The sequence below is a fragment of the Leptosomus discolor genome, chromosome 3, assembly GCF_034619465.1.
Source record: "Leptosomus discolor isolate bLepDis1 chromosome 3, bLepDis1.hap2, whole genome shotgun sequence".
Classification (NCBI taxonomy): Eukaryota; Metazoa; Chordata; class Aves; order Leptosomiformes; family Leptosomidae; genus Leptosomus; species Leptosomus discolor.
The window spans coordinates 6587532-6610756 of record NC_141393.1 but is presented as its reverse complement, the minus strand read 5'-3'; the positions used below and the strand labels follow the sequence as shown (position 1 = coordinate 6610756).

The 23225-nt window shown below is 47.1% G+C and overlaps 1 protein-coding gene across 2 annotated transcripts in view; it reads left to right on the top strand.

Moving 5' to 3' along the window:
* RTN1 (reticulon 1) overlaps positions 1–23225 on the top strand; it is a 120954-nt gene that overhangs the window by 58098 nt on the left and 39631 nt on the right. The window contains exons 2-3 of one of the 2 annotated variants that reach the window (XM_086462772.1): positions 9389–10126; positions 14474–15256. In XM_086462772.1, the coding sequence (XP_086318898.1) occupies positions 9389–10126; positions 14474–15256 (1521 nt within the window). Of the gene's footprint in view, positions 1–9388; positions 10127–14470; positions 15257–23225 lie in introns of both variants that reach the window. The other variant, XM_086462771.1, reaches the window with a different exon arrangement.

Here is a 23225-nt window from a genome sequence, read left to right as displayed (position 1 = left end):
CGCTCCCGATTTACCCCAGACCTTAGTGCCTGACAGCTGGTTTTCTCCCTGAATTACTGTGCCTGACACATCGCTGTAGGTGTTATGCATTGTCACAAAATTAATTTTCCTCTCGAGAGCCTTCAGTGATTTCAGCTGAACTTCATTGCAATTGTCGCACTGTGTCCCTGAAAGATTCATGCTGCAGGAGGTAGCTTCAACCTTGGGCGATGGGGAGCCAAGCCCAAATGCAAGGCAACCCTTTCTTCCTTTTTTTTTTTGCATTTTTTAATAGCTGAATTTCCATGAGATGTTGTGGTCAGGGAGCATAAAGAAAACTCAGCAGTCCCTCCAGGTGTGTATCAAATTCTTACTCAAAGACTCATATTTCAGGAAAAGCCCTTCTCCAACACTGGCTTTTAGCTCCCTGTGGAAGAGCCTGAAGCTGTAGGACAATGATTTCTGTCCTGGGTTTATCGCAGCATCAAAAGCAGCTGGCGTTGGCATTTCTTTCTTTTCCAGGCTGTTTGAATCTGCAGCCGCATGGCTGTGGATTGCCTTACAGCAATCGGGAGAAGCTGAATTTGTAAGTAACTGGGACCCAGCAAAGGTGGGGCAGGGTTGGCAGAAGGTGCCGGTGGCAGGGCTCTGGGATGGAGGCTGGGTAGGTAAAGAGGGTGTTTCTGCAGGGGGTATTGAAAGATAACCTGGTCTGAGTTTGGAGAGCGACCAACTGCTTTGTAGCAGTGTGGGGGTAAAAACAATGAATAGCTGAAGTTCCTAAATCACATTTGAAATGGGATTTAGGTATTTTAGAATTAAAGATGAATGAGACTTAAACAAACACATCCATATTTTGTGAGATACTTTGGTGCCTAGTGTTCTAAAGGGAGTTGGGCCCCATTTGAAGTCATTGAAAAGCATGATTTAGGTGCTAATTCACTTAGTGCTTGGAGTATTTTTGTCATCGGACTCGTTGGAGTTTGATCATTCCAGGGGAAATGTGACTACAGTGAAACAAGAATGAATTATTCTGTTAAGAATGAGAATGAATAAGAATTCATGAGAATAAATTATTCTTATAAGTGGGGTTTAATTATCCTTAGCAAAGTGCATTTGACAGCATTTTAGGCAGTAACTTAGTGTTGCTGAACCCTACCGACCAGTAATGCTACTATCACAAGAGTGAAAACCTGCTTTTTTCCTGAACCAGATTTTTGTTAAAACTTAATGATATTTGTATCCTTTTCTGATAATTATGAAGATCTGTTGCAGCTGCCCTTCTAGCAGGGGCCTTTGCAACTTCACACATGTTTTGTTCTTGTGCTCTGCTCAAGGCTCTTTTTTCAGTGTTCATGATTTTTCGTGTTGTCTAAAGTACTGGGGAGGGCTGTCACGGACCGTGTACCAGGGTTTTACTGCCAGGTCAGGTTGGAGCTCTCTGAGACCATTTATTGAAGCAGAAGGCCTGGAGGGCGTGTGGGGATGGGAACTGCTGAATCATTTACTATGGGTTCACTTTGCACACTGGCTGATTAGCTTTGGGGGACTTGCTGAGCTTTCCCTGTCAGATGCTGTGAGCTCTGTGGATGTCCATGGGAGCTGAGCATATCCAGCATCACCAAACCAAGCCACCCTTCTCTGTTTGACTTGGCTTGGTCTAGGATGCACCACGACATGCACAGTGCCTGTTCAGCAGCAGCAAAAAGATGGACCCTGGTGTCTTTTTGGAGCAGCACTGGTTGGGAGATGATAGCTGTTGTGGTGCAGAGTCCATGCAAAAAAAAAAGATGCTGATAACAGCCTGCCAGGCTGATGGTGCCAGCAGCACAGTGCATCCTGCGTTCCCCAGAGTGGAGCTGTCTTAATCTTCTTAAAAGTTCATCAGTGTTTCCTACACATCCCTCCCGCAGATGGGGCTCTGGCACTCAGCAGCTAAGCCAGGACATGATATGTGCCTGCCAAAGTTTTTGGAAGAAAACAGAAGTTGGCTGGGGCAACAGGAGGAAGCCCCAGGCAGGGTCTTGGGTAGCCACATGGAAGAACCACGCTTTGGTGTAACATGGTGGTGACCTGACACCACCTTCCTCCACAAGGAAGCCACCAAACTTAACCTCCCAAAAGTGTTAGGGCCTCCAGCGGTTAGCTGGTGAAAGGCATTTGTCCCCCGCTTCCAGCCTCTGTGCTTACGAGGAGGTGGTGGATTGATAAAGGATGCTCATCCTCAGGAGCCAAGGTTTTTCCAGGACCTGGGATCCCAGCTGATCCCCACATATGTTTAGCACATGGAGGACTGAAATGGGGGAGCCCTGCAACTGGAAGCTGCAATGCCTGCTTACAACAGACAGCTAAAGTGCTGGGACTGGAGGCTGTAGTAACTCATATCCTCTGCAAATTGACCTGGAGAAGTGGTTTTATGTGCATCAAAGCATATCATTAACTTGTTTAAGACTTGCTTTCCATCTCCAGTGGGATGAATCAGAAGTCACTCCAATGAAATCAATGGAGTAACCGGAGTGTAAAGAGAATTAAGTCTGTTTTTTTCCACCCTGTCCTTTTGCCCTCCCACCTGTGGAGGAGGCAGCACCTGCCTCTCTGCATGGCAGTGTTTCCTCTGGCTGCTGCAGGATCTCGAGGGGAAGGATGAAAAACTTGCATAGCTGATGCACTGACTCACTCCTGTCCCCAGGAACTAAGACGTAGAGCTGTCAGCTGCTCTGAGACAGTGGGAAGCAGCCTTCTTACTGCTCTGAGTTTCCCCAACACGTTCAGGACCCATGCAGAGGACCAGGGGGAAATAATAATAGAATATGAGCATATATCCTTCTGATACATCCAGTTTTCTTATAACATCTGTTGTGCAAACGAATCCCAAAATGATTTTCGGAGTACGGCCATTCACGTTTGTGAATGCTGTGACTCACAGAGTTATGTCTTTCCTGGAATCAGGATCATGAGAGCTCTGGAGGAAAACAAGTTGCTAACCTGTAAAGTGGGTTTGCAAATCCTGAGCTAAAACAAAGAGCACCATCTCCTGGCAGCTGGGAATAGCTGGCACTGCTGCCAGGGTTGCATGCCTAGTGCAGTTCTCTTGCAAGCAGCTTGCTGCTCTCTGCATCTAACCTAGTGCATCTGGAGGTAAGATAGCTCAGGGCTGACAGCTGGCTCTGGCTATTGAGAAAAGCTGATCCAGGGGAGACTGAGAGCTGATTTAGTGGTGTTGTCCGCAGCACGGTGATGCCTGCGCTTGGCATGAGGGGTCTCAGCTGTTTGGGTTTCAAGCTCTACTTGACTTAACACACAAGCGCTCAAGTACTTTTGAAGTTTACATGGATATTGGCTTAGAAAATCATGGAGAAGGGTCTTGAAAAATTGAGAGCATGGCTCCCAAGTGGTACACTCAAATACCCCTGGGGATAGCCAGCCTACTTTGAAGCATTGTGTGATTTGGCATGGGGTTGAGAGATGCCTCTGCCACTCATGCAAGGTACCCTTGCAGCTGCTGGGAGTGGTACTAGCAAAGGACATTTGGAAATCTGTGGAGCTTTCCTGAGGTTTGCGTTGGACTTGAAACCAAGCAGAAAGGAAGGAACAGCTTGGTTTGGAACTAAGAAGACAGGGTGTGCTTTGAATTTGAGGATAGACTTGGGACTGCTGGTCCATCTGGGCACTGTAAAGAGGCGTGGGAAAGTGATAAAACACTGAACATCTGTATAAAGATATGTATTGACTACAGATGAGAACATAGTGAAGCAATATAATATGAGTTTTAGAAAGGAAGATAAGTGAGTTGGGAAACCAAAAAGAAACAATGAGACATATATCAGGGTCAAAAGAACAGGAAAAAGTCTTTCCCTTTTTTTTCCTCATTTAAGGATTAGTTAGGAATAAAAAGAAGCCAAGGTCAAGCACAGGGGTTTTGCTAGTTACAAAATTGTAAATTTGGTACAGAAAAGGCAGGACTGTTTAATAGCTTCTTTTGTGCTGTATTTGGAAGAAGGGAGAAAGATACATCTATCTAATGGTCATGGATGAACGAAAAAATGAAGGAGAGGCTGGAACGTAAGTTGCTGGTGTGGGCCTGGGAAACATGGTCTGTGCTGGTCATCAGAGAGGACCCTGAGCTGTGGTTTGATCTCCAGGTACAGATGTTTAGGTGGTGGCAAGGTCTGGGCAATGGGACTCTCCTGCATCACTGTCAGGTGCAATGGGATTCCATGGTGGCTCCTTGGACTTAGACAGTCAGCCTCGCTATGAAATCAGCCTTTCGTAGGTGAGAGGGTAATGATAAATTAAAAAGCTTGGCAAAGCTCTCTACCCCCTCCTTGAGCCTTTAAGACAATATAGGATATCTTTTTAAGAGCCAGGTTTTAGTCTGAGTGCTGAAAGAAAGTCACTGCATATCCCTGAGCTCTGCGGTGCCTTCAGGAGTCTTGTATCAGAGGAAAGCTGCTGTGCTGGAAAATGCTCATTGCTCAGTTTTGGCCTCTTTGTTGCCTAAAGTCTCTGAATGACACCTAAAGGGCCAAGGTACTGGGAGTGACGTGTGGCCTGAGAGACCCTCTAGCATCATTCAAGGCCAGTCAAAAAAAAAGAATACCCCTTGGTTATGGGACTTTGCTTGTTATTATCTCTAGTCCATAAATTACGGCAGGTCAGGGACTGTCCAAACAGGACAGTCTCCAGGAGGCTGTGGTCTGTGTGGATGTGGGAGAGAGCTGGGGAGACCCTGCTCCTGGGAGCTAGCAGCCGCTAAGGACTCATGAGGCTCAATATCCAAAGCAGAAGTCAGAGCCAACTGTTTAAAAGACTTACAGGAATTTGCTGGAAGCGGCTTGCTCACACTATTCTGCTTTTGTCTGAAAAGGTCGATGAAACCTTGATTCCTCCAGTTGCAACCAAAGATCCTTCCATTTCTCAGTGCATCTCCAGGCTGTAAAAATAGCATCATCTAATTAAAGATTAGTTCCCCCCTCCTCTTCAGAAAAATTAATACTTCTGACTGAATCAGTGACACACAATAAATATTGAACCTCACACTGCGGGGTTGCCAGCTGTTCTGCAGAAATGAAATTTCATGTGTCAGTCTGTCTGTGACGTTGAAGGTCACCAGAGTTGCATGTGAAGATTAAGGCAGGCAGGTTGAAGTGGAAACCGGTTATTTTACTGAAACTTGAACACAATATTCTAAAGTGATCAATTTTAGTGAGCATACTCTAGTTGCAGGAAAAAAATATTTTTATATAAATTAGCTCTTTTTCTTGTCTATTATCCTCAGCTAACTTCTTGTTTCCCCTTCCAATGTGCTGCAGCAGTTCAGCTTGCGTTGGTCCAAATTGGGCTTCAGCTGCCTTTCTCAAATTAAGAGTTACTCTGCGTGGAACCAATGATTTCTAAATTATTTCCTGTGTCTATTGCTAAACAGCTCTAAATCCAGTGCTGTAGGAGAGGATTTCTGGAGCATTCACTTGCTTACTCTGAGGAAACAAAACAGTCATTTTCAACATTTTTTTTCTTTGTAGCTAATGAAAACACATGTAACTTGCTGAGCATCTCAGCTGTGCTCGAATGGTTGAATCAGACCCATTACTTCTTAGCTGGTCACAGGAAGTTAAATTATTTCCCGAGGGCTCACGTTACAAGACAGTATGAGCGCTGCTCTGAGGTGCTGAATAGCTTTGCTGTACCTGAATTGGCAGGCAAGTTTTTGGGCACATTTGAGGGAAATCCAGATTTAAAAAAAAAACAAAAACAACCCTTTGTAACAAGGGTAAATTCAAATCTGATACTGCCATCCGTTACCAGTGCTATTCAAGGCTTCTCCTTCCCACGGATATTGAACTAAATAAACTTAAAGTCAGAGAGGGCATTGCTTAATCACCAGGCTATGAATAAACTATTCTTCAGCAAAAATCTGCTCAGCTATTATAGGTTTCCATGTCTTTAATAGCCAGCCTAATAGCTGATAGATTCACACTTCTCAAATAAGAGGCAGTTTTACCAATGGCTTTAAATCATTCCCTGTGGAAATAGAGAGTTGCATTAAATCCTAGTAATTAGGCAATTTCAGCTGTCTTCAGTGCTTTTGACTCTGCGGTTGCCTTGAGAGTTGGGATCCCTCTGTGTCCTGCTAAAGTGAACCCTCTCTCTTCTTACACATGCGCATAGACATGCTCACACACCCTTTAACTCTTTGTCTTCCTCCTGAACTCCCATCAGAAATGCATTTTTCTGATTTCATTGTTATTTGCAAAACCACTGCAGGAAAAAAAAAAGGTTTATGATCAACAGTGATCGCATTTTTAAATAACCCCATGTGTTAACATCTGTTACAGCACTGGTTTCGTACTATTTGCAAACGTCAAGTGATGTTTCTGTTGACTATTTCAAGGTTATTTTTTCTTTCTGTCGATGAATAACATAAAGAACACGATGATATTTTCGCAGGCTCTCTTTATCACAGTGGCTCTCCTGTGAGCTCCCCTGGCTGGCCATAACTCCTGCTATGAAGCACCTGACACAAATGCATTAGAAACCTTTTCACTGCTCTATCGATCGGCATTACTAAGTGCTGCAAATGCATGTGCATCTGGCTTACATATACTGTGGACAAAGCAGAAATGAAAGCTGCAAACAACATCCATGAATATTGGTTTGATGGTGACTTCAATCTCCTTTGACTATGTTTGTGCTCCCTCTTTACTAGCAATAGCAGGGTGTTTGTAGAAGCAGATTTTTGGTGTTGTGACAGTATATTTTTCACGAGCACCCAGAGCAGAAAGTATTGCACAGCCATCTTGAGCTGGTCCAAAGCCATTCAGAAACAGTGAGACTTTTCTAGTGAAGTTAGTGGGCTTTGGATCAGGCCCAGTAGGCACCAAGGAATCATCTAACAGAAGAGCAGCCCTGAAACTCCATGATTTAGACAGCAACTCACCCAGCACAAATAGTAAATTACAAACATCAGATACTGGCAGCAACAGGCACGAGTAGCCTGTAGTCAGCAGTTCACAGCCTGAAATATGTTGGCATAAACAACGCATCAGATCATTTCAGCTAACCAACACATTTGTGAAAATCCAAGCCTGTTTATGGATAATTTTCAAAAAGGTAAGTTCAGCAAGAAAAATACTAGCAAGAAAAAGAACCTGTCCCTTTTTTGCTTACTAATCATTTAGAAATGTTTTTTGGGTACGAGCTGTCCTTGTGAGGCACTGGATGACCTCAGGTAGGACCTGATATGGGTGCTGGGCAGCCCAGCTTAGCCCTTATTCTGCTTTGGTTTCACTGTGATTTTCCTCTTGGGCTCCATTTGCACGTACCTTTGCTGACGAGACTGAGTCATTTGGAGCAGCAGGGATGAGAGCTGCCTGCAGCAGGTTTGAAAAGGATCTTGCAGCCCTGAGTGAGCTGGCAAGAAAACAGAAGGTGCAATTTAGAGTAGGTAAATGTTACATAGATAGAGAGGAAAGAAAAATCCCAAATTCACATGTGTAGGAAAAAATCTCTGCAGTGACCCTTACCACTCTGAAAAGTTTTGGCTTGACCACAAATATTTCTATGCAAAGTTCTGTGCAGTGTTCTGTAGTGGTGACAAGAGAAAACTGAAGGCTGGGAATGACTGGGAATGGTGATTGTAACTCCTCACCTGCTAGCCACAGCACCCCTTGCTCTGTGCTTTCGTATGGCAAAGGCAGCTGCCATGAATCCCTGGCCACAGGCCCTTGGGGTGTGGCAGTGGAGCTGCTGTCAGCCTCGTGTGTGCAGTAGCAGATTAGCAGGGAGGGTTGGTGGGAGACCAGCAACACCCAAAGCCTGTCAGGATGGAGACACAGGAGCAGGTAGTGTAGGTAGGCTGAAAAGCAAGGTGTGGCACTTTTGGGTTGCTTTTTCCCTATGCTACCAGATTTCCCCTTGTAAAAGGAGGAGAGTGCCATTCCCACCCTAAAGGCGGCTCAGGGAAGAGAAGTTGCTTGCAAGTCATTGTAGCACCAAGCGATGCAAAAATACGGGTGAGGGAAATGGTCATTCTGCCTCTGTGCAGGGCTTGGGTTGTGCGTGTCAAATCCAGCAAGGTTGTGCCTTAAAATAAAGCCTGCAGCTACACATTGAACAGTGTTAAGGGGGGAAAAAAAATTGCTTCAGGGCTCACTAAATGAGCTGCACGTGCCTAATGCATGGAGGGATGTGGGAAAAAAGAAGTTGTGATGGTATTTGGAGATGGTATCATTACGTATGTGCAAGGAGAAAGGAAATAACCAAACACAAGTAGCTTTCACACTGACATATCCCAGCTTCTGGCTTTGCAGAATGCAGCAACATCCCTTTAATATTATTACGTTTGCGCTGGTAGCCCAGAAGTGTGCAGCAGGTCAGGAGCCTCACATCCCTTGCAGGGTGATGAGCAGAAGTCAGAGCCGGCCGGCCTCTGCGATGCGGCATGCATCAGTGCTGAAGCAGTTAACAGACTACTGCCCTCCTATAGGCGTGAGCTCCTACAGACATTAGCTTTGTTCCTCTACATCCTCATTCCCTCAGCTGCTATGAAAATTTGTCTCCCCACCTCTCGCCTCCCTCATGGGGGATCTCGCTTTTCCCCTCGTCGAGCTGTGTTTTATATTAACGCTGCAAATAGAGAGTGGCTATTGTTTGTAATTTAATTAGCGTCGTCCCCAGGAACTTGCAGCGTGACAGAGGGAATTAGAGGCAGTGTATGAAAATGATGCATGGGCGTGGGTAGAGGTTTAACCACTTTCATGCCGGCACGCTTCGTAGATGTTGCACACAGGATACAGCTTTCTGGGCATGTGGAAATAACTAAATGAGGATGTTTAGTCTCTGCTCTGGCGTGTCACAAATTTAGAGTGGCTACTCTTAAAAGAGAAAATGAAATCTAAAGCTGCCTACCAACTTTCCGTTTCAGTTTCTGTGCAGCAGAGTTTTTTTCTTAATGAAAAGTTTCCTTAGGGTGAAACTCCTCAATTTCACTGTATTTAAAAAAAAAAAAAATATCTTTTTGCTCAGGATTGTTTTTGTATTGGAAATTAGATATTTTTTTAAAGGATGGTGAGCCCCTGAGTCAGATTGTGAGGGAGGCTGTGGGATTGCCATCACTGGAGATTTTAATGCACAAGCTGGGCGAAGGTTGGCTGGGAACTCTTAGCAGCTATCAGGATCCTTATAGCTATTTTAAGATGCAACAGCAGCTGGAAGCCTTGTCTGACAGATGTGCAACTATGTTGGCCAAAGGCATAGTAAGAGACAGCCCCAAAGAGCTTGCAAGCAAAGCCAAGCCTGGTGCACAAACCAAATCTAAAATCAGTGGGGAGTAAGTACGGCTTTGCAGAGAGAGTGATGCATGCAGGCACTTGTCTCTTCACTGCACATTGTTTTTGTGTCTTTGCTTTAGGTGTCACAGCCTCATCGCACCTCTTTGACTATGGCTCCACCGCCAACGGGGGCGACAGCTCCTTCTACACCTCTCTGATCTCGGATGTCCACTACACCACCCCACGGGACTCCACCTATTTCACGGGCATTTATCAGCAGGAAAACAGCCCCATTCCCTGCTCCGGCAGCACAGAGGGGTTTAACACGCTGGGGCATCCTGTTCAAGATGTGACTGGATTTGAGTCCCGTGGCTTGTTTAGCTCAGATTCAGGAATAGAGATGACTCCTGCAGAGTCTACTGAGGTTGATAAAACCCTAGCAGATCCCATGAAAGTAGAAGCTTATAAATACATGGACATAAGTAGATCAGAAGAAATAAAATACCAAGAAAAGTATGACCCTGACTCAGAAGATGAGAGCCCAGGCCTTATTGATAAGTACCAGGGAATGCCCACCAGGTCCAGCCCTACCGCTGAACCTCAGCGGATGGTTTCAGAGAGCACGAAGGCAGCCAAAGAGCAAGACCCACTTGAAGACGCAAAGTCTGGAGACCAGCACAGTGCCTCTGTGGTTACAGCCCCCGTCAAGATCACACTCACGGAGACAGAAAGCGCTGGGGAAGATGCCAGCAAAGAGACGAGCCCGACCCAGGCGGAGACTGGCCTGAAGCCGAGCCGTGAGGTGGTACCAATGGTGACAGTGTCAGAGCCAGAAGATGACAGCCCAGGGTCTGTCACGCCACCGTCCTCTGGCACAGGTAACGCTGGTGCATGGCGTCGGGTTTGGTTTTTTTTGTATTCCAACAGTGATTGCAATTGTAGCCCTGCAGGTTGGAGAATTAGTAGGGGTTTGTGGGGTGGGTCTAAAGGGGTGTGAGAAGACATTAAAAGGTCTCCATGGCTAGAGGTGTTTCTGCTCTGCTTGGGTGCCACTTTGCATTGTGGAACCGAAGGGGGATGTGAAACGTGCTGCCCACCTCTAACACACTACTCAGGGTGGGCTGCCCTTTCTGTATGAAAAGAAGGGAAGACAAGGCTGGGGATCCACAGAAAAAAGTTGCTGAGAGCTGCTCAGGAGCACAGCTGGGGTCAGGTCCAGGCTCGCTGAGCCTGGTCCCCACGGGGATCTCTCCTCGAGGGGGAGTTGTGAGCTGACGGGTGTCGTTGGGGGGTATCGTCAGCCAGGCGATAGTTTGAGCTGGATCCTGTGATTTTGGGGTCTCTTGGTCACCCTGGACATGCTCCCCTGAGAAAATAAGGTGTGTGGGACCAGGATGCTGCAAATGTCTGGGTTCATTTTTTTAAATTTTAATGGCTGTTTCAACACCTCTTTGCTCTTGCAGAGAGTAATGTTAAATTGTTAAAAATAAGTGCTGTTTCCAAGTGAAAGTGCTGCTTTTAGAAAGTGCTGAGGAGGGAAATGCTGTCACCTCATTTACAAACGGGACTGGAGGGACAAAGGGCCAGTCTCTTTTAAAGGTTCCTGATTTCGATTGTGGGGGCACCAAAATCCCATGTTTATACATTTTCTTATTATCTGATTACTGCAGTAGTACGTAATATGTATTGCTCATTTCCCCTGTTATACACTGCTAAAACATGAAACTAGCATAGTGTTTCAAAAAGGAATAAATTTCTATGACAGGAAACAGAATTTTCAGACTTGAATTTAAATTTCAGTGTCATGGATCAAAACCCTTTGACAATGAAGATTTGACATTTGACAATGAACATCCCTATGCTGAAATTTCCATTGCTTTGTTGGCATCTAGAAGCATTTAAAAATCAACTGGAACTTCCTTAAAATGGTAGTCTGGGATTTCCACCCACACTAATACCTACTGTTAGAGAAAGGCCTAGTTCCTGTCCAAAACTGAGTGTGCATTTGTACACTTTCACACACACACGAAAAAGAGAAAGAGTCTACTGCAGCTGTGAGTTTGTCCTGCCTGCATCTTTCTTCTTTTATTTGACTGTGTGACATCACACGCTGCTTCTGAGACATGCTGGGTTTTATGAATTTACACTTTTTGCACTACAAGGCCATTAAGAACTTCAGGCACTAGATGTTATTTATTCAGTTTTTGGCAGCTGTTTGCGGCTGCCTTCGTGACACTCGATAACCATATCCCATCAAAACAGCTGAACGGCTGAGCCTCGGGGCTGCTGTCTTACTGGGAGGCATTGGTGTGGCTGGTGTAATTGCTGGCACGGATATCTTCCTCTCCATGGGCAAAGCTGATCCCTAGCATTGTCCCAACAGCCCTGGGAGATCCCACCACCTTGAATCGGGATGTTGGAAAGCCAGAAACACTATTTATCTATCATGTTGAGGAAAGAAGCAGGCATCTTCATTTAGGGGCTGGCTCCCACCGGGTGTTTTCTCTGGATTTCCCCGTTTTCATGCAGCTGGGGACATGCTGCGCCCAGACTCCGCATTCGTAAGCGAGGAAGAAATGTAAAACCTGCCCTTGCTATTTCTACGCAGTGACCCAGCAAAGTCGTTGCTCCTAGATACCCCTCAAGCATTCTGGTGAGGCCCCCAGTTCCCCCCCTGCTTGGATCAAGACTTCTGAAAATGGTTTGCTTTTAATTACCGGCCATCATCTTTCTGGGGAAGGAAGACATAGTCTGTTCATAGTCTGCGCTGGCGCTGAAAGGCAGCGGGTATTTATACACTTCCCCACGCCAGCGGTAAATGTGACACCCTGCTGCTGGCCACAAAGGACTTTTTTGTTCGCAAGGTAAATGCCGTGGCTGAGAGTTACAAACTGCCAGCGCGGGCAGGAGAAGGGTGAAGCCGAGGGACGGCGCGTTGCTGCGCTACGAGGGCTGGCCCTCGCATGCCTGTTTGGACGCGTGCCGGATTAAGTCATCGCTCGGGGAGAAAAACCTCACATGCGGTAAGGCAGGAGTGGCGCAGCTCACGCGGGCTTCCTGCTGCTGGAGGGAAAGGGTGCACAGGCTCCTGCTCAGCGTGGCCGATGCAACAGAGCCTTCTCAGCATCCGGACAGGAGCGTGTCAAAACAGTCCCAAACACCTTGGTCCTGTCTGCAGCCATGCTCTGGGTGGCAGAAGGACTTTCTCATGTGAGAGGGATGTGTTACGAGAGAGCTGTTTTGTCAGAGGAGGTGAAGACATGTCAACAATACGTGCTCAAAATTAACAATGATGTGTATTGGCAGATGCACAAACCGAAATTGCTTGGAGGGGTGTGGGGAAGTTGTTTTTCTTGCCCGTCTCCCAGCAGGATGCCACGGCTCAGGTGCTGTCGTTAAAACCTTGCCCTTTACCTACTGCATCTTGGGGAAGGCATATGATGAGGAAGAAATCAGCTATGCTATTGCCATGAGAAATGAAGTTAGGAAATATCCAGAAATAGTGATTTTGTCCCAGGTCACAGCTGATACAATCTCTTTGCCACACTCTGCTGTAGAGGAGCTTCCAGAGTTGGCCCGCACAGCTGAGTGGGCTCAGGGGGCCAATGCCAGTGCTGCACTCAAAGCAGGACGGGGCTGAAGGCAAATACCCACCAGGAGTGGGCACAGGTCAGCCCAGGGCTGCTCACACCTGCAACTGAGGGGCTGGAAACCTCTCCCCACTCCACTGTGGTCCCCAGAAGTGCAGACCCAGGTGATGTCCTGCCATGGGTCTCTCTACTAATATCAGCAGGAGAAAACTCGCAGGACTCTTCTCCTGATGGCTTTCTTGAACCCTCACTGCCTGCAATGCCACTTAGTGACCCCTGTCACGTTAATACAAAGTCAGTGAATGAGCACTCAAGAGTCCAGAAGACAAATTTCTTTGTGTGCTTGATGGCTGTTCCAACATGACTGGAGCATTCAGCCTTTTTTTGTCCCAAAAAGGAGAGTCTTGCATGTGGATGGCAGCTATCCCTGGGCCAGCGAATTGCAAGGTGGAAACCGGCAATCAGGAGGTGAGGTGGCCAGGCTCCGGCAGGGGATTGGGTGCAAACTGCCACCATGGTCGCCCTTGGCACAGACAGGCTCAGGTAGCCCGGCTGGCCTTGCTGCTGATGCAGCAGGTGCAGTCTGGGTTTGAGGCTGGCCGATGCTCTCTGAATGATCAAGTGATGCCTGTTCCTCACACAGTAACTCAAGACAGCTGCTGATGCACCTCCTGCTGCCTCTGTCACCTCTTATTGTGAACACTTTACATGCAATTTTACTTTCTTTGTTATTTCATTACAAAATCCCACACAGTAAAGTGATATACAGGGAGGTAGAACAGGTGGGAAGTCTGGTGCTGGGTTCCCTTCTAGTACAGGATGTGGGCTCCTTGCTAATCTTGGGTGACCAGCCAGCTGTTTCAACTCTCATGTTCACTCTCTGAGCATATCCCCTTCCAGTGTGAGCCAGAAAATGCAAAGAAATTCTTTTGTTTCAAATTTTGGTTGACAAGTTGGTCAGTCATTATTTTGGTTAATGTAGCTCTTAATGATATTAAGAATTAGAGTAAAAAAAATAGTTTAATTCTTGGACGCAACTGAGATAAAAGCAAGCAGGGAATTCACCACCCCCACCCACCAAAAAAAAAAAATAATCTGGCACAAGTTTCTGACCTGCAACTTTCCACACCTGAAAGTTAAAGTTTGACAAAACTACTAGCAGCTACACACGGGTTGTTACAATCAGCAGTGTCAGCAACCTGCCAGCCCTGCGTGCGTGTTTATCACCAGAACATACCCATATCCATCAGTGACAGTCAGATGCTGTAATGTGTGGCCTGAGCCCACCACGTTCCTCATGACTAGTGATTTTTCTGGTGAAAACTATATTGCTGAGCCACCGGCCAAGCACTGACCAGCACTGCCTTGTGCCTCAGCTTTTTCTCAGTAAGTTATGCTGGTGACACTACTTTTATAATGAGTATGTACATGGGAAATTCTCTGTAAGGACAAGCTGTTATTACTGTTGGTCATCTCAGACGGGAAAACTTTTCTGCCTGTGTACCAGCCCTGCTAGAGGGATCTGTGCTGGTGTGAAATCTATTGCGTTTGTTGCCTAAGCAGCCAGAAAAAATCTCATTTTTAACAATTTTGTTTGTTTGTTTGTTTTTTTCTCCTTTTCTTTCTGGGTAGCAGAACCGTCCGGATCAGAGTCACAGGGTAAAGGCAGCCTCTCAGAGGATGAACTCATCAGTGCCATCAAGGAAGCAAAAAGCTTTTCCTTTGAGACTCCAGAGGTGCAGCGGTCACCAGCCCTTTCCACTGAGAAGAGAGATCAGCGGGTCAAACCTGGGCGCCCCGCCGTCTCCTCACCCCTGGATAACGAAGCCAGCAGCGCCGAGTCGGGAGACTCAGAGATCGAGCTGGTCTCGGAGGACCCACTGGCTGCCGAGGAGGTGCTGCACTCCAACTACATGACCTTCAGCCACATTGGAGGGCCCCCTCCGTCACCCGCCTCCCCCTCCATCCAGTACAGCATCCTGCGGGAGGAGCGGGAGGCCGAGCTTGACAGCGAGCTCATCATTGAGTCCTGCGACGCCTCATCGGCCTCTGAAGAGAGTCCAAAGAGGGAGCAGGACTCCCCTCTGATGAAGCCCATGGTCATGGACATTATCAAGGAAGAGAACAGCTCGCGCACTGATGCCTCAGACTATGAAGCAAGTAAAACGACAGAGAGCAGGATGAACAGGGAAAACCTGGCAGAGTCCGCGTCCCACCTGAAATGCTCCTTTGTTCCACCAAAAGTAGGTGCTGAGCCCCCGACCTCCGCTGTCAGCACTGAGGAGCTGAAGGAAAGAATAATTCTGAAGAAACCCATTGAAGAAACTGTTGTTAACCAAAGTAAAGTGTCTTCCAAGGACTCTGGCAAAAGAAGTCCCTTGGCTTCGCCCCTACTGCCATTTTTAAATAGGCAGAAAGGTAAATGCAGTTGTTTATCTTGTGTTTTTCAGTGCTGCTGAGAAGGGGGAGGAGGGAGAAGTGTCTGTTCCTTGCAGGGGAGATGTTAGTGCCGAGCAGGGGGAGCTGCTGGCACTGGATAACCTCAGCTTGAAGCTGGGCATGCCTGTGACAATGCACACATCATCTCTGGCCTTCCCATCCTCTTTCTTTCCCTCCTTTTCCTTTCCTTTAGGAAAAAATAAAAATACCAGCAACAACAAATTTTAGGCTTAAGCATACAGATACTCTATCAAGCAGGAACCCCAGCAACATAAGGCTGATTCATACATCAGGCATCTTGCTGACAAAGAGCAACAAATGATCATTTTTCCTTCGAAATACTACATACCTTGCCCCAGGGAAGGGGTACAATCAGGGAGGTGGTCCTGCCCCTCCCAGAAATGTGAGGCTAATGTTTTTGAGAATACATTTAGAAAAGCAAGAAAGATTTGGAGAAGGAGAAGGGTGAGGTTTGGTGAGTCTGGGTGTTTCTGAAGCTGGTGCAGCTTAAGCAAATCTCTTTTACGGTGGCAAACACCCTCCATCCTGAATAATGAGGGGTTTGTGTATGCTTCCAGGCTAGTGCAGGGAGGTGGGTGGCTTGGGAGTGCTTATCCCAGCTCTGCATGCCGTGGGGGACATTCTGTGTGCCCCTCTGAAAACCCTTTCCCTGATCCAGCTCTGGGAGGGGGAAGGGCAGGACACTTCCCTGGTACTCAGGTGAGCTCAAGGGCACTTCTCTCCCAGTAGGATACCTTCAAAGCCAGTGTAGAGCCGGTCAGGTCCAGGCTTGTTGTGCCAGGCACTGAGGTCTGACTGGACCCATCAAACCTCTAGAGCCACCGCCAGGTTTTGGTCTGAGCTAAACCCTGAGGACGAAGGGGTAGCACACGGTCACTGCAGACTGACACTGCCAGAGGTCCCTGCAGCCTGTAACTGGCTTAGTTCCCAAGGGGCACAAGAGAAAAAAGGCATTTTATTCTTTCCAAGATGCCAGCTTTAAATAGCCAGGACCTTTGTGTGCCTCTGGCTTTGCAGGCTGGCGTGGGAGGGAGGGATGCTGGGGCTGCCCCACACCTGCCCTGCTCCCCCTTCTGACATCTCCCCCGGCTGGGCTGGGGGGCAGCAGCTGTCCACAGCTCTTCTGCCGGATGGCGTTTTGTGATTCAGAGAGCCGCTGCTTCCTTGCAAACAGCTGGATAGAGATGGGGACGGGGGGTGGGGGGCGAACCCCAGCCCTGCTGCTTAGAGAGCATCTTTTTCCTCTGTCTGCTTTGTGCGGACGTTTGGCCACATGATGGCCTGGAGATGTGGCAGACACGTTTAAGTGGCACACTTTTACAACTGATTTATCTGGTGCTGTGAACCCAAGCGTGCAAATCTAGTAAGGAAACAGCCTGAACTTCCACGATGTGCTGAGGACTGCAAGATCTGGAGTGCAATAAAATATGTTAATACTGATATTCTTAGCGGTAATGAACTAATGACATTAATAGGCTGAGTAAGAAACATATGATTATTGCTTGAAAGTATGTTTTCCTGCCAGATTCTCAGAGCTTGCAATGTCATGCTGTGCATCTCTTAGCTCCCGCATGAGTAGGATGAGCTCCGAACTTTTCTTTGCCCCTTCCCAAACTCCCCTTTTGTAGGACTGGCCCAGGCCCTGCCCAAACCCTAGAAAGCTGTAGGGCTGATTGAATTTACCTTGCACACCATTTCTGCAGTTTCTAGCATTGGGCCTCTGCAACCATGTTGTGTTCTGCCTGTTGTTGTGGGCAGACAACTAATAATTTGGTCTTGGGCAAAGTCGTTGGGGAATAACACATGAGCAGCTAGTTGCCTGTCCCTCGATTTTGAGATTTCAGGCCTTATTACAAATTTCAGTCCCCCTTTATTGTATTCAGATTTTTTTGGCCCAGCTTCTGTGTCTCATTTAATTTCTGTCATTGACTAAACTGGTGCTAACAGAGGCTTGTTCTCATATGGTGGCCAGAGAAAATCCCTGTGTGGGTGAGCAGCCTTTCTTCCTGCGTCGCAGCATGTCTGTGCTTCCCGTGGGTGTTCCTGTAGGACAGTAGTGGCACGAACTTTTCCTCGAGGACAGACACAAGACAGCTAATTACTGTTTGGCAGTGCGTATATTTCAGTATCTGCTTTTCTCCCTTGAGGCACTCCTGTGCCTAAAGCAAGGAAAACAAAAACGTAAAGACTCTCAAGATTATCGCTAAAACTTATGGAACTTTTTAAAGCTGATTTCAAGGTATGGGGCGGTGAGATCAAGATAAGAAAATATGGATAATAGTGGGGTCCAGTTTATGCTGCCTTTCAGTCACAGGTGTGTGCTGCATGGGTTGCTGGGTCTAGGTGCTAGTGAAATTTTTGTGTTGAAGATAGAGTATGGGGCTCTCTTTCTGACCCGTGAAAGGGGAGCTTGTCCCTCACTCAGAGATGTCACATGAAATCGCTCAGTGTTTTCTCAGTTATCAGAGGTGAGCTAGGGGGTGCGTTAACTGGCTTGGTGGAACCAGAGCATCCCCCATGGGTCCTCCCAGGCTCCATCAGCCTGGAGCAGCATTGACTGGCAGGGACATGATGTGGCAGAGCACATCCGAGGGGACTGCTTTCACAGCATCAACTCGAGGTCTTGGCAGAGCTTTACATCACGGCATCATCTCTGCATTTTATGCCAACTCAGATGCACCGAGCAGGGGCGGGCCACACTCAGCCAAAGCAATGAGAATGGAGGGAGATGTGGCAGTGCTGCACAATGAAGGTGCAGCAGAACGATGTCACCCAAAACAAGAACAGTATCATCATTTATTATTTCAGATTATTACCTTAATTATAGTTATCTATCATTAAGAGAATACTGTCAAGTTGTGACTGTGTACTTGTTAAAAGACAGGAAACAGAAAAACCTTCTTTTTTTTCCTGTTACCTTCTTGTTACACATCACCTCAGAAGTGTTACACTATCACTGCACATCCTTATTAACACAGAGTGGTTCTAGTGATGTTCACAGAGTCCAGGTGGGGACTGATCCCCCTATAGCCATAGCAAGTCCCACCTGAGTTCAGATTAGTGCTAGCCTGGCATTTCTGGAGATCCATAGGAAACTGATGGATCAAATAAAGATGTTCAACACACCTGGCTGTGTTTTTGACACTCAGCTGTAGATCTTTCCGTGGCCCTTGGCCAGTCGTAGACAGATATATGTAATTTAAAAATGGTCAGCCATCAGTTTCACATATAAGCGTTAACTATTTCACAGCATGATACTGTGATACCACTAAAGGAGTCTTTTACCTCTACCCATGACATTAAATATACTTTGCATGGCTCATCAGAAGGGTTTGCCCTGGGCTGGCGGGACAAAATTTGATTTTGAGCGCAGACTCCAGGAAATACATGGAGAAACTATACAAAGTGAAAGGCCAGCGCTCAAGCCAACCCCAGGAACAGTCTTGCTGATCATGTTGCTGCCAGCCTGCTGTTTAGTCCCTCAGAGACCTTTCTGGTGTGCCTGCTCAGCGTGCTGAAATCATGGCTGTTCCCTTAAATTACAAGGTGGAGCACAGCAAGTGCATGTGTGGTTTGCGCAGTGATAACATCTCTGCTTAATGTCTGTTGCCATCCAGTGGCAATAACAAAAATGGGCAGTGACTTCCTACCTCCATTTTACTGGGGCTGACTGTCACGATTTGGAAGACTGGAGCTATTCCTGTACCGTTAACTTCTGAGCAGCCTTCCTTGCTTTTCTCCACGATCAGAAGGATCGCATCGCTTGCTGCAGTACAGGCTTTGTTTTGGCTAGAGTTGTGCTGTTGCTACCTATGTTAGCGTTGCCAACTCCTTTGCCTCCTGCAGAGCAAAGAGGGGAAGGCAGAGCTGTAGCAAGACATTTGCTCTTTGGCTGTCACTACCCCCGTGTCACTCCTGGCCTCTCCTCCCAGAGGTGGACACAGCCCTTACACAACAGGGCTTAGAGCGCGTCTGGCTGTGACTCTGCAGGAAAGGAGGTTGCCAGCTCAGTTTCTTCCTTTTTCTTTCTTTTTTTTTTTTTTTTTCCTTTTAAATATTCAGTGACAGAGAAGGAAGACCAGATGCATTTGTGTTTTCCAGTAGCCAGAGCAAGGAATGCAGATTTTTAGGTGTGTTCTAAGAAAACCCTGTCTTGCAACAGATTTTCACAAACTTTGGAAAAATAATACAACTGATTGGTGTGGCTTCCACAGCTCTGTGACTTTGCACAGCCCAGGTGACATCCATGCTGGGCTTGCATATGGCCTGGGCGTGCAGGAAATTTCAGAAAAGACCTGCTGTTCTGGAAACGTGCGTCTTTTGGCCTGGGATAGTTTGCGAGAAGCCCGAAAGAAGCCTGAACCAAGGCAGGCTGGGAATGTGCATTTTGGCTGAGTCCTTTCCTGTCTTTTCTTGCCGTGCCTGTCGGTAGTTCTCTGCCAGGGTGGTTTGGCTTACCACGTGCTGGTGTCCCACAGCCTGGGGACCTGGTCCTGAGTGGAGATTTCCCTCATGCTGGGGCATCATGTGTCTCTCCAGCCGCTCCTTCAATGATAACATTTATTAGGAGATTCCTTCTGCTTGATCCATTCAGTGAAACATGCAGCAGCTTGTTACCTTTCAGGTCAAAAAAAAAAAAAAAAAAAAAAGATGTGGACATTCATAGTAACGTTTACTTTAATTTTCCTTTTATTTTATGGCAAAATTTAGCATAGGAAAAGGAAAATCCAGGTCTGAGGCTGTGGGGCCGCGCTGTTACTCATATGTTAGATGGCATAGCTGGCAGGACCCAGGCTCCAGGTAGGGTCTTGCTGGAAACACAGGTTTCATTTAAATTAATTTAAAATGCTTTATTCTGCAGCACAGTCCTATGCCACACTGCTATGATGCATCCTGATCTTTATGCCTTATGAAAGGCTTTTGTTGCATTAATCTGATTAGTTCCATACAAGAGCGTGTCCTTACCACACACCCTTCGTGGCTGCTGCGGCTCTAAGCACCCGTGAGGGACACCAAGGTTCGTGGCCACCCATCTCTATGTGGTGGCCTGGTGTCTCTCAGGTAGTGTCACAAGCTGCAGTCAGGATCACTTCTGGTTTTGGGGTGACACTGGCAAATGCCCTGGATTGAAGAACATATTTTCCCTCCTCCCTGGTGCCTCTCATGCTGTCCCATGGCGTCCAGGGCTGTCACGCAGTGGATAAGCACAAAGCGGTGTGTGCTTTTCCCCTTTAATCTCTCACTGCGTCCACCCCTGTTCAGTGCCACAGACAAACTGATTTTGGACAGTTTCTCAAGGAGATGGCTTTCCGGTAGAAATCTGGGAGATACCTTAAGTTATTGGGAATGCTTTTTGTTCAGCAAAAAGTCGTCTGCATCGCATTAGCACATCCCTGCTGTTGGAGGAGTTTCTAGTGAGGCATTTTGCCGTGGGAAGGGGATGTTTGGTAGGGTGATTTAGCTATCTGAGGTTCATTTCTCATCTGTGTGCTTTCACCAGGCTGGCTCTGCAATCAGCAGCAAGCCAGGCCGCGGCTTAAGCATACGGTAATGTTAGTTTAATATTTTAGTGCCATCTGCTGTAAGTGCCTCCACACTCCAGCCCATCTGTTTTGCGTGCTTCGGTTTGCTTTTTATGGGGCTCCAGTAGCTTTGCATCCTTTGGAAAGTCCCTGCTTGCAAAAGGCGTAGGGGAGAGGGATGTCCTGCCTGGGGCTGGAGTGTCTTCACATTGCAATGCTGTAGGAGGAGGGGAGTAAAATCTGCCTGGAGAAGTAAACATGTGAATCTAGGCCTGGCCTTGCCACAAAATCTTGGAGTAGATTAGTGAACCTCCGTGCACTTGCTTCCCACACGGAATAATTTAGGTGGGAAGGGACCTGTGGAGGTCTCTGATCCAACCCCTTGCTCAAAGAAGTTTGGACAGGTTGCTCAGGGCCTTGTATACCTGTCCATCTTCTCAGCAAAGGCAAAGGTTTGGGGGTAGCTGAGAGTTGGAGCCTGCAAATCTGGGTCAGTCCTGTGATGCCTCCTCAGTGTCGCTAGCTGCAGGCAAACTGCAGAGCAGGGTAGAGGAGAGATACCACTAAATGTGGCTTCATACAGAGTGGGCTGACAGGAACTTCACAAAGTCTAGAGAGCCCATCTCCTGGCCCACAGCCTGGATTCCTAGTAGAGCACTCCTGACAGATGCTTGTGTCTCGTTTGGAAAGGCCTCTGTTGGCAGATCCTCTATCAACTCTATTGAAAACAGTTGCTGTTCTTCCACCCTTCCTTACATTAGGCTAAGCAATTCTAGCTTCTTCAGTTTTTCCTCTCTGGTCATGTTTTCAAGCTTTCTGAATCGTCTTTTTGTTCCCTTCGTTCTTTTCCACCGTTGGTAGAATCCTTCTTGAAGTGAGCTGGGGAGGGTGCTCACATGGAGGCCATCTTCATGTTGATGATAGGTTGCTTGCTTGCCCCACAGGCTAGGACTGGTCTTGTAGAGACCACTGCAGCAGCATGGCATTGAGTTCCATTGCTGCAAGAGTGATCTCTTCCATATCGCTTGGAAATGCCTGTTCAGACTTCTGTAGCAGGCTGTGCTGACCCTTCTTTCTCCACTTGGGCTTATTTGACTGTTAATTTTCCACATGATAACAAGAATGGAGGAATTTCTGAAGGGCTAGGGAAGCCCAGTGGAAAAAAGTGAAGTTAACTATGATAATCTTGCCCATTTCTGAGAAATGGAGAACTTGAATGACTTAAATGACTTACTGCTCAGATGGTTGAATGCCAGCTGATGTGGGCTTGCTTGGTTAATGCAGAGCAGGTGAATCTAGGAAGGGCAGGTGTTGAATGGAAGAGGCCCTGCAGGCATGACTTACAACCTTTCCACAAATGTTCTGGACTCTTCCCCTGAGCAAAATGGTTTCTTTTTTTTTTTTTTTTTTTCCTGGACTGTCTGATCCCACAGCCCACTTTGGTTCACAAAGCTCCTCTCACTCGGCTGTATGCGCAGCCCTTCCCCAGTCTACCCTTTTTAGGAACTGATAATGTGCACTCTCAGTTGCAAACCAGTGAAATAGCTTAAGTTTAGGGGGTCTTAGAGGAAGAAACGACACTTGCATTGTTAAACCCCATGCTAGGGACACACCTGGAGCACTGGCAATCAGTCTGTTGTCCAGGCCAGTCTTCTTCTTCCACACGTCTACTTGACTGCCCTGATGTAGGGTCAGGGATGAATTTAAAACTAAGGTAGTGGGCAGGAGAAAATGCAGCTAAGGTGTCTTTCAGCCTGACCTCATCTCTCTGCTCTGATGCATGTTCTTCCTTGGCTTTGTGGCCTAGCAAACCGAAGTTGTGGCAGAAATGGCCAGCTAGCTATTTATTGGCTAGATTGATAAAAATAATCAATAAAGAGTAAGAAAACAGTTTTAAATGACAGTGTCTGAGGTGTGCAGAGCTGCAGAAAGGAGTGAGGGGTGATTTTCCTACTGAGAATATTTTCACACCAGATATTCACCTTTCCATGGTACATTCTTGGTATTCTGGGAGGTTTAGCAGTAGATTGGTAGACAGCAGCTTTGCAATTCTGCTTTCACTCCGTTCAAGGAATCTAAAAAATGACTCTGAACACATGATAGGACATAAACAGTGAGCTGTGATGACACAGACAGCAAACACATTCAGATGGCCTCATTTCACAGGGTCTCACTCCACAGACTTTTGAATGACCAAGGCAGTGGGGCCCTAGACACCATCTCCAGCCGCTGTGACTGAAGGAGTTTCCCCACCACAGCTGAGCCGCCCCAGCAGCAACTCATGGGCATGTTACTCTGCCCATGGAGAAGAGGGAACTTCACAGTGACTGGTTTTCACTGTGGGACAAGCAGTTGGAAATGTTTCTGCCTTGGCAGCAGGCTGTTGCCCGCCTCCCCATTTCTGG